Source organism: Ammospiza caudacuta, chromosome 4, assembly GCF_027887145.1.
Source record: "Ammospiza caudacuta isolate bAmmCau1 chromosome 4, bAmmCau1.pri, whole genome shotgun sequence".
NCBI lineage: Eukaryota > Metazoa > Chordata > Aves > Passeriformes > Passerellidae > Ammospiza > Ammospiza caudacuta.
Window position 1 is genome coordinate 8,345,880 of NC_080596.1, and position 12,001 is coordinate 8,357,880.

General features: G+C 38.4%; 1 protein-coding gene across 1 annotated transcript in view; it reads right to left on the reverse strand.

Moving 5' to 3' along the window:
* FHIP1A (FHF complex subunit HOOK interacting protein 1A) overlaps positions 1 to 10,933 on the reverse strand; it is a 45,060-nt gene extending 34,127 nt beyond the window's left edge. Inside the window, exons 1-2 of the mRNA XM_058803899.1 lie at positions 10,875 to 10,933; positions 48 to 280 (exon numbers count right to left, since the gene is read on the reverse strand). Of these exons, the coding sequence (XP_058659882.1) occupies positions 48 to 149 (102 nt within the window). The 5' untranslated portion in view covers positions 150 to 280; positions 10,875 to 10,933. The remainder of the gene's footprint in view (positions 1 to 47; positions 281 to 10,874) is intronic.
* Positions 10,934 to 12,001: the final 1,068 nt, after the last annotated feature.

Genomic DNA, 12,001 nt, shown 5'->3' on the forward strand with positions numbered 1-12,001 from the left:
TTGTATTAATGCAGCTTACTTCAATCAATAAAACTAATTAACATTACCTGTGCCCAATGTGTTCTAAACACAATCATGCATGTTTCTGGGTCAACACCCTGCAGGCTGGGAGCCTGCCTGTTTCTGCTGATACTTGTTCCAGAGGACATTATAAAATTTCCACAGGTCAAGCCAACTAGGTCATGCTGAATTTCTTTTTAAAATCCTCCAGTGAGCTACAGATGTTCAAGCATCATGATGAGATTGATACTGTGTCCTGGGCTTTGGTATCCACACAAATCTGTTAAAAAGAAAACAAAACCAAAAAGAAATGTACCACAAATGTACCAGTGCACATCAAATCATAGTGTCCAACAGAAAAGAACATTCTTTAAGAGAACACAAACTTTTCTTCTTTTAATTCAGTTTGAGGATAGAATTTTTTAAAGCATGTTATATGGGATCACACTTTTTCTCATGATAAGAGCTTATAAGGCTCAAACTTTTGAGATCAGTGACTCTAATAAGGTGCTACTGAAATAAACAAGCCCAACAGAAGTTTATGCAATAAACATTTTATGCAGATCACTGCATTTTTAGTTTCTCATTATGGCGCTTTTGCAATCTGACCACGTCTGTTCAGAGTTACTTTGTAACTAATGTTGCATAAACTGCACAGGTAAAAAAAGTAGATGTTATTTCTCTATTTTAAAAAATATCTTCCAGTAATAGATAGAATTACAAATTCTTAAAAGTGTTCTGCCAGAAACCATATCATAAACAGTTGAAAAAACATCTGTAGAGCACCATATTCACATAGAAGAGTGTATCTCTATCAATACCAAAGTAAACAAAACCAAACAACATGAAAAATAAAACCTTCATGTATCCAAAGCCAAATAAATTGAGATGTCGTATTAAAGGACTATGAGAATAGGATAAAACATTGAAACATTCCATTCATCCATTATTTAATATCCTAGATACATGAGAATCAAAGCAGTTGCACACCTGCAGGGGAAAGTTAAAATGAAACAAAGATTGATATCTTGCAGATATTTGAGAGACTTAAGAGGACGTGGTACTACTCCATTACACACCAGTATCTAAGCCACAGAGCTCCCCCCCACCACACATACACCTTTCTTTTTATAAACTTTACATCTTTATTCTCTTTTTTGCAAACCAACTAGGCATTTAATTTATTTCACTTTGGGACCATAGCAAAAAAAAAGCTCAACCCGAAGCGCCCAAAAACAAATAGAATTTTTTTGTAGCACAAGCTGCCAAATCCCACACAGCAATTCTTTGCCAGCATACAAGGGATTTCTCTGTGCATATTTTAAAAGATGAAAATATTTTCTCTGTAGTGGACATCTCTGCTCCCTGTACATGTGCTTTATATTCTTAAACTGCTACCACAGGAAAATATCCAGCCTGTCCCAAAAGTAGCAGTGACTTTTGTCATTTGAAAGAGTTCAAAAATATACAGGGTACAACTGTTAAGATTTCTGAGGCAAGCAAGGAGGTTATGCACTTCACTGTGTATATAAACACACACATATTTTCATATATTCAAGATTCAACCTCCATCCTAACCTTGCTTCTTTCAGCATTTACAATGTATTTATTTCCTGTGCATTTGCTAAGCACTCTCACACAACACAAGTAACACAATCTAGCCCATCCTTTTTGCAGATAACATATTCCATGTGTGGAGAAGCCAGCACAACCAGTATAAATCCTGCACACCTTATCTGTTTTAAAGGCACCTGCCAGTACACTGCTACTTGTTAAACAGTCCTGTGAAAATGAACTGCAATAATATTTCTACATTACTGATGTTCCTGAAGAGAGAAAACAAAACAAAGCAAGACAAAACAAAAAAACTACAACTCACATACAAAAATAATCAGAGATCAAAGTAGCAAGTGGATTTGAGAACCCAAGACCCAGGATCTGGGTGCTTTTATCATGACTTCCTTGAGTAATGATACCACTATACCTTAAATGCACACCTTCTGGCAATGTGCGTTTGCAACTCTGAGCACTCAACATTTCTAACAAGAAACACTGGGAAAACACGATGCATGCTTACACACAATTTAGAAAAAGCCTGCTCTACTTTGCCTAATACCATAGCTGATAATCCAAGGAATATTTAACTGACATACACTTTAGATCATCTGCCCGCTTCCTGTCAGTTCCTCTTTGCAGCACTCCTGCAAACAGAAATCTTTCCATGTCCGTAGAAGTCCAGCAGACTCCTGCAGGCAAAAGTGTCCTTCAGTTTACAACCCCAATTCACCCTCTTAGCAGATCTGTACCGTGCATGAAGCAGCTTTGGAAAAACTAATATGACAATGTAATTAAAGATGGTATCAGAAGGTGAAGTAAGAGAAGTTAATTAAAAAAGCAGAGGCAATTTATGAGTTCCTTCATTTGACAATTTCGAAGTTGCTTCAATGTAGCCATTGCATGTTGTTTAAGAATTTAAAACTGAAACTAATATTACTCATCTAACTATCACATGACAAATTCCATTAGCAGCACAGGATCAGAAACTTCACATCAGTCTTCAGTATTTGTGATAAAAACAGTAGCAAAGGAGATTATGGCTGTCTTCACAAATTCTGACAAAAATCAGGGCTGTAAGATTTTCCAGATGCAGACAGTTCAAGCACACAGCAGACAAAAATGGCATGTCAGGGGGAACACAGGACTGCCACAACATGGCTCCCTCCACATCTTTCTGCTTGCCACCAGCTCCACCCAAGGCTGGTGTTAGTGCTGTGCCTATGGTTTGGGTTAGGTCACCCTAGGGTTAGGGTTCAGAAAACCACAAATCTAAAAGTAACATGACAGCACTGCAGACTGAAATGTGCAATAATATTTCTATGTTCAATTCAATTCCCATAAGGAAGAAAATATTTCCAGTTTCAAAAGCGTCTTGGGATGCTGGGATTTCCTTAGCAATACAAAACACTAATATATTGTGTAGGCTTTAAAGACTTCAAACTCTGTAATAGTGTTTCAAAAAGCTTTTGACAACTTAAGTGGTCACAGAATAGGTCCTAAAAACAGCATCCCCATTTTAAAAAGGTAATTGAATTGGATGAGAAAGTATCTTGTAAAATACATTTCAATCTAACAACATGCTGTAGTTATACCAGAAGCAGACAGACTACATTCATTGTAAGCAGCTTTTGTTACTGTATTAGGATTTCTTTATTATATTGCAAGACCAAATGTGCAACACTAAATGTAACATCCCATAGTTCCCTGTGAATTAAATCTCACTTCAATTAAACAAGACAAATAACCTGAGCAGAATGAGTCCAAAGGTGGGGAAGTAAATTAATTTATAAAACACCAATTCATGGGAAGACAAATAGGGGTGAACTCAGGGGCCACTAAGAACAAAAGTAACCATTTATTTTATTCAGCTCATTATTAAAATTTTACAATAATTCAGCTTTTTGTCTCTGCCAAATCCTGATCAAGTTATTACTCCACCATTTGATAACCCTGACAAGTGTGAATATATCTCTCATGCACTCCATTTAAAATTCTACTTCCAAAAGCCTCTGCTCAGTTTAATACTTGGACTCTGCCATACAGTAACAGAGCCTTCCTAGCAGGCAAATCTTTCATATCTTATCTAGCAGTCGTTTAACCCTATCACAAGGTCAAGCACACTTACATATGCCTTCTAGAGCTATTTCAAAAAGCTTTAGTACAACTCAGCCTATTTACAGTTGAAGAAAGGCAACAGTGCACAAGATTCAGGCATTGGGCTCATGGGAGGATATCTACGTTCAGTTTCCTTCAGAAGCCTGGATGCCATCAGCTCTTTTCACACAGCTGATTACAGGGCTCAACACCTCAATCAAAACAAGTACATATTTTACTGCAAAGTACACCAGGAGGAACAACTTAGCAGAGAATCCCTTGTGAAGTCTTCTCACAGTGCAGTGTCTCTCTCCAAAAACTTCACTTCCAAAAAAAAAAAAAACAACTAAAAACAAACCAGCACGAAAGTTTGCAGGATTGGGGTTTCCCAGGCAATGCATAACAAAGAAAAAAGATACACAGCCTAATACAGTAACAGTAAAGAAAGTATAAAATATGCTGCAAGGCTATGCAATTTATCATGGTTGTCTTCTGTTGAGACATTAGGATGCCATGCTCAACAATTCACAAACACAAGCAAAGCTCTGTTATCAGACACTGCACTTTTGCTCTCTACAGGCCAAAGCTTTCCGCCCTGTCAGTGCAGGTACACAAGAGGCAACAGAGAAGCCTTGATGGCAGTGAAAGAAACAGCACATATCAAAACCTTCTCATGGATCAGTATAGCATAAAGGGGCTTGAAATTAGACCACTTCAAAAAAGCAGAGGGAATTTGCACGCTCTTGCTCATAGCTATGCAATCACACCTCTGCAGTCTCTGCTAAGTGATGAGGGAAGGTTGGGAGAAAAATTTTAGCATGCCTCAACTTAGTTTCAATTTAAAAGGGACCTGGTTCAGGATTTGTTTACTTTTGATTGAAAAGAAAGCCTTCTGCACAAATTAGATTTTCTTTAGGGACTATGATCAGGGAGAGAGTATAAATCTTATTAACAAACAATGGAAGACATCAATCACTTCACAGGAAAGGATTCATAGTGTCATGACAAAAGTTTTGCTGCAGAAGCAAAGCCTGTGAAGAACAGTCACACCCCACCTTAATGACCCTGTACAATCACCACAAGAGTGCAGAAGGATTACAGGTTGTTCACTGGAGAACAGTAGGTCTGTCATAGGCAACTGCAAAACTGTCACTGGTTTTAAGTCACTGCATCAAGGAATCCTCATTTTCATTAAGTCCTACTCACCTTCAGAAGCTCTACTAGCAAGAAAGCTGAAGCAGATTACTAGAGGAATCATTTAAACTATGTGAACAATTATCTGCCTTGTCCTTTCATATTTCAGTGCTGCAGTCCTAATTTCTCCTGTCCTTTGTCTACCTCAAGCAAGCATTTCACATCTAGGCAGCCTTCTTCAATCCAGCTTTTCTACCCAGTATTTGCAAACATGCTAAGCCTTCCATGAGTAGGTGGGACAAGATGTTTTACACTGATAAAGCTATCTGCTTAAAAGCCTAACAGAGAACAAGCCACCACAAATTTTAAAGCAATGTAGTTAATCAAAGTATCAATCTGTTCTCATCAAGCACAATTTAAGCCAACCTGCTAACATGAAAGTAAGAATGTCTTGTGCCTTGTCCCCACAGAGACTGCCTAACGATCTCCCTCATGAGAGAAACTACACACAGTGTGTTTTATAATGAGACAAAAAGTCTTCCTGTCCCATCTACAGTCAGCCTGCTTCAGTTACAAACCACAATTCACTCTTTTATCAAATGTCTGGGGAGCTACACTACTCACATATTTATTGTAGATTCCCATTAGCTCAATCAGACTACCACTAAGCTCTTCATGTGATCTGTATAATCCCACAGTGTTATACATTAGGAGGTCCAGGTTCCAGCATGGTTCTCCAGAGACAATTCTCTCACAGCAAGCAAGTGACACCCCAAGGCAGTGACACCCCAAGGCAATGACACCCCAAGGTCCAGCTGACAGCCCCAGCCCAGCAGTGACATAAACAAACTTGCTTCAAGGGCAAGCAACAGGATCAGTTCCTGCTGGCAGCCTATGCCCTGGGACACAGCCTAAGCCACATGCCAGGCCCTCAGAGACTCCTGCTGCATGGGGCAGCCTGAATGAAAGAACAGAGATGCCAGTTAGGCAGTATGGTCCAAAATGCATTGATGGGTTAGGCTGAAATTACACACAGTGTACAAACAAAGATGGTTCACCAGAGGTCGTGTTACCAAAGCATAGAAATGGCACTGACTGCTCAGGAAAACAGGAATTAAGCAACATAGAATACTTGACAGAGACCTTGACCTGCTCAGGAAAGGCCTGATTTACCTGTTACACCACAGGGTATGTTCATCTACCACACTCATTTGCACATAGGCAATTTCACTGGAACTTGAGAGCATACAATTACTGAAGCTATGCTTGCAAAGTCCCAGGAGGAATGAACTACATATTCATATCCCTAGGTCATAATTCTGAAGCTAGAGTAAGAAAAAAATAGGGTTGTTATTCTAATGGTATGACTTGATCCTTTTTATAAGAGATAAAGAATATAATAAACCTGTTTCTCTGTTGTATTTTATGTCCTCACATTTAGCCTACTACAGAAAGGCAACAATTCAGTAACAATTAGTGGTTCAAAACACAGATTACATTGGTTAAAAACATAATAACAAAATAGCAGCTAGGGTTCTTAAAATCCAAGATAGATACCTCTCTACTCCCAAAGCATTGTGGCACAGTATGACTGAGGTGTCTAGTCTGCTATTAAACAAAAGGATATAAAAACTGAACTTTAAAAAAAGGCCTTTAAAATAGCAGTTCAGAAAAGCTCTTTTCTACCTACACACTAAAGAATGCAGATGTCATTGAACTGAAATCAGTTCAAAGGCTTTAGCTTTGCTGGTTCATTCCCACATCACCAACAAAATTGATGACCCCAGAAAAGACTGCTTCTACACAAAAGCAAGTCATAAAAATGTCCAAGGCCCACAGACCAAAGTGTTTGGTGTTGTACTGTGTGAGACAGCCACTAGAAGCAAAACAAATCTCAGTTTAAAACTTTGTACTGCAAATGTTTCCACACTAAGTTTTGAAGAGAAACAACACAACTCCCGAGGGCACAGCACACCTCACTGAGTGAAAGAATCTACTTTCCATTATTTCACATATAGTGAATTACAAATATCCCATGCTATGTCTAGACAAGTAATTTTCTGCTGAAATTGAAATGAATTATTGCTAAAAAGTTGTTGCCAAAGTCTTCATCTTTACTGAGAATCTGTACAGGGTTTATTTCAAAATTCATCACTATCCAGGAATGGGACGGAGTGACACATCAGAAAGCAGATATTTGACAAACCCTACTTTATGTTCTGATTATGCTAGTGGAAGAAAGAAATCAAAGTGACCCATACACTCTGCACATCAATTTTGCTTTCCAAGATAATTCTGACACCTGTGTGACACACAAACCCAGCTCCAACATGCTCATAATTTAGAGAAACCACGTGCTTGCTGAAGTGATGAAACATTTTTTGTTGTTTAGATTGTTTTTGAGAAAGGTAAAACAGTTTCTTTAGCTAAAAGTATAAAATAAATTCGTAGGAAATTACTAAGATGCCTTTCTAGAAAGCCTTCCTGACAGAAAGATGAATGAGACCAGCAAAGCAGTAGAAGACTCTATACTCTGAAGATTTAAAACTATTTTCAGAACACTAGCATACAGAACAGGAAATACTACCTTCCCAAGAGAAAGATAGTCTAGAAAAATGTTATCAATATACCTTTAATTATCATATGTAGATTACAGAAAACAAGATTAAGCTATATATTTTATGACTATAGCAATAATATGTAAGACGATTTTTCAAGTGATTTGTACAACATGTCAAATTACTCATTATAATAAGCATAAGAAGTCCAAGAATAATGTTCTCAAGTGTGCAGAGTGGCATTAAAGAAGACGTGTGTGCTTTCAGCATTAATCACAATAAAATGCAAATACACATATATTCTAAACATTCTGTGTTTTGGGATAGAGAAGCCACAATTTATTTTTTTCATTTCCACACTCTGGGTTGGTTCTGCAAGTTCTAAATATAGTCATAACACAAGAATCAGCAGTAAAACACCATTAAGAGTACCATGATTATTTGACCAATAAACAAAGGAACCAAACAACATGCTTCCCAAAAGGATTGTTGCCAAGTTTACAGTGAGAAAAGAACTTCCACTCGGCAGACAGAATTGCTGTCTTGCTCTCATGCACATGAAAATTCTCTTCATGTTTCTCTTTCAAACTAAAAGCACCAGAAAATGATAGAATATTCCATAAAATCAAAACTGTTATGTATAGAATGTTTATTGCATAGTTGCTAACATAATCTATAAGCATATTTATTTGTCCTCCCAAAACTTCATTTACAATACAAAGTTCTCTTTTTCCTGGAAAAAATCAGTTTATACCTCTATCTAAATTTAAGTAGCTATAACACAGTAAAACCCTTCTATACCTCTCAATATGTTCATTATAGTACATGGACTATAATAATTGACTAGATAACTTGAATCTGTCATTTATCTTCTGTACACAGTTACTGAAAACACTCATTTTTGAGATAATTACAACCCCAAGCTACTTATCCACCAAGTCAATATTATTTCCTACACTCTGAAATGATAGTATGTTAGTGACATGATGAACTAATGAACAAAGAGAATGAGCAAAAGCATCTTGTTACAGAGCTTCAGGACAACTGTTTCAGTGCACTGTAGGATGGCAGAAGCCCATCACAAATTACCCCTCCAACTTAGTCAACTTAATGAGCTACTAAAATCTGAAAGGTTATTTTCTTATCTCGCTCTATGTACGTCTATCGCCTCATTCTAGGTAGGCCTTGCGGCAAAATGTTACATTTAGTGGACTGACGCTTTTAAACATAAATGTATTTTTGTCAGCTTTCTTTCCTTCTTTAAAAGAATTAGAAGAAAGATAGAAACTACAGAACTCTTGAATCAGTATTGTTTCCATCAGACATTTCCAATTTAGCTTGAAGAAAGCTTTAGAAGATAGTGAACTTCCTTTGTCCTAAATTATGTTCAGCTCTGACACAGAGAAAGCCCCCTGCAAAATTCTTTTTGATTTGCAATTGTCAAACTTGGGCAAAACCACTGAATAAACATTAGTGTTTAAGATGAAACCCACAAATTGTTGTATCTCACTGTACACTGAAGAACAAAGGGGTGGAAGAATAAAAGGGGGTAAAAAATTGCAAAATGAACATTTCCTTACAAAACCCTATCCTACCTCTCCAGCTCCCCATTCCCAGTGCACAAACCCCAGGTATTCATGTCATAGGAAACTGCACAGAAACACTGCTCTCCCTCTTCCTTTCCATTCCAACTCAGAGCAGACAAGCAGAAATTGAAGATTCGTGTTATATTAATTCCTATAACAAAGTCAAGAACTTCAATAAAATAAAACATCTATGAGCACAGTTCCATGGAAAAACAGCCTCTGCAGGGATACTCTTATTTAAAAGTATTAGTACAGATTTGTATGGTGGATGGACTTTGGCAGACATATAGATTCCTATATGTAGGTTAAATTATTTGCTTTTAATACATAGGGTAGTAAACAAGAAAATCCAAAATTGAGTGTTGGCATTTTTATGATGTTTAGTGCTAGATCAAAGAAAAATCTACATGTTATTTATATTTTCATTTCCATTTAGTTACATTGCATTTTATACAGGTGGTAGATGTTTTTCCCTTGAAGCTTCTCCAGCTTTCCTATGAACAAAATTATTTGTGTCATGTAAACAGTGTTAAGTTTTTCATTACACAGAGTGCAACTTAATTCTCTGTCTCTGATCTCCTCACATAAGGCTCTACTCTACTATGAAAATATTTTACACTCTTACACCACCTAGTCTTCTGCAACTGAAAACTGAATATCATTACAGCATGTCCCATTCCTGTGAATGCCTTTCCCTGGATAACGAAACATATAAATGCACTGGCCAAAAATTAAACATATACAGTCCATACAACACCTATCTCAGACATGTTGGCAGCATGCAAAAAAAGAAGAAACTGATAAACAATCAGAGAACAATAAAAAAAAATTCTTGAGGCAATATGACACTTAGATAGCAATTCTGTATAATTTTTTTTCAGTCTTGCCTTTGAACCTTTGAGAAAACACAAACAGAAATACAGGTGTCTTTCTAGTCGAGGAAGGAATGCAGATAAACTAGCAACTGTCACACCCTGGAGAGTAAAAGAAGGCAAATACCCTAACAAATTGCAAATGAAAACTATTCATCTTATAAAAGCAGTGCTCAGAAAAACACAGAACCTCACAAATGTATCTACTAAAAGGTGAAGCAAGTATCAGATTCAAGTAAAAATACAATCTAATTACCATTTAAACTTTTTAATACTTGGAATGACCAATACTGAAAGCCTAGTAAATAAGAGAGTTGGATGTCAGCCCCGGCAGGAATGCTTCTCAGCACAGATAACCAAAAGTCAAACCACAGCCTCTCCCATCTAATTTTGTAACACCTATGGAGCTGCCACAGGCGTGGGAAAGCAGAGGTTCCACCCATCACCAGGCTGTTCATTCCTGCCTGCACAGTTCTGAAAGTGGGGAGTGTCTGTGTGTCCTGGGGAACCCTGCAGCTTCTCACCTGCACTTCTGTCCTTCTGAGTAAGGCTGTCAGAGCTGCAGAAGCTACAGTACCCTGTCAGATCTGACACACCAGTCCTCAGAGAGCTCCCAAGCTGAAGACAGAAGCAGTCCAAAGAGGCAGGAGAAAGTCTCTTTGTATGCACACACCTTGAACAGCTGTCAGCTGTAACCACAGCACACTTGGAAGTGAGACCTCCGACTTTTTTCCTGAGGACATGGTTCTTGACACTGAATTAAAAAATTTATGATTATTTTTGCAACCTCTGAATTGTAGAAAGCATATGTCAAACCAAATTTTTGTTTTGATGCATCAGTTATGAAATACTTTAGAATATGCAAAGCTGTTACAACATTCACCAGCTATCCCTCTGCTAAAACAAAACTCACAGTATTTCTACTGTACCACACACACTGCCATCTCCATTCTGTTTTATCTTCACCTTGCCCCACAGGTAACATTACACTTGCACAGTGATTCATGCCACAACCACTGCATTAATAAAGCCCATCCCTGCTGTTTCAGAACTGTCAGGAAGTTCAGACATACCTGCTGTTCTCAAGCAGACTTTCACTCTGAAAGGCATTACCCTCAGTCCTGAGAGTCACAGAATATCCCAGGAAGCCCTCCGGTCACTTTATAAAGCATTTGCATACAACCAAGTGTTTGTGCTGAGAAAACTAACTGAAAATAAATGGTGTTCCTAGTAAGTCAGCACAAAACCAAATATATATGCCTAATGACAAATTAATGAAGGATAGAAGAAAACCCTGCCCTCGTGAGACCACACCTGGAACACTGCACCCAGGTCTGCAGACCTCAGCACAAGAGAGACGTGGGCCTGTTAGGGCAAGTCCACAGGAAGGCCACAAAGATGACCTGAAGGCTGGAGTACTTCTCCTACAAAGACAACCTGAGAGACCTGGGGTTGTTCAGCAAAGAGAAGGCTCCAGGGAGACCTCACTAAAGCTTTCCACTACCTTAGGGAGCCTTACAAAAAGGAGGGAGAGCCATTTTTTACATGGACAGACAGTGATAGGACAAGGGGAAATGTTGTTGAACTACAAGAGGAAGGGTTTAGATCAGGTGATAGACGAAGTTTTTTACTCAGAGGGTAGTGAGACAGTGGAACTGGCTGCCCAGAGAAGTTGTGGATGCCCAGTCCCTGAAGTATTCGTGGCCAAGTTAGATGGGGCCCTGAGCAACCTTGTCTAGTGAAAAGTGTCCCTGCCCATGGTGGCAGGACTGAAACTGGATAATCTTTCATACTCCTTCCAATCCAAGCCATTCTATGATCCTATGAAAGCCTCTCTTCAGGAGTACCAAAGGCACATACAGCTGCAATTATGGATACCACAACAATCAGCCTAATTGGAAAGAATCAGTCCTCAAAGTTACCAACACTTAAAAACTAAAACCACTGGATTCCATGTGTACAGGTGAGGTTGTGGCAATGCCCCTCCATTCTCTAACTCAGTAGGAATGGGAGGCAAATCTGTGGTTTTCTCTAAATAGGGGGAAAAGCTGAGCTTTCTCTGTGACAATGTATGCACCTATCACCTGATCATCACTAAGACCAACAGAGAATTACAACACAGCACTGTGAAGGATGACTGCTAGCATACTCCATCTATGCCCAAAAGTAGTCAACAGGCTCTGTGCCCCTGTGAGGGCGG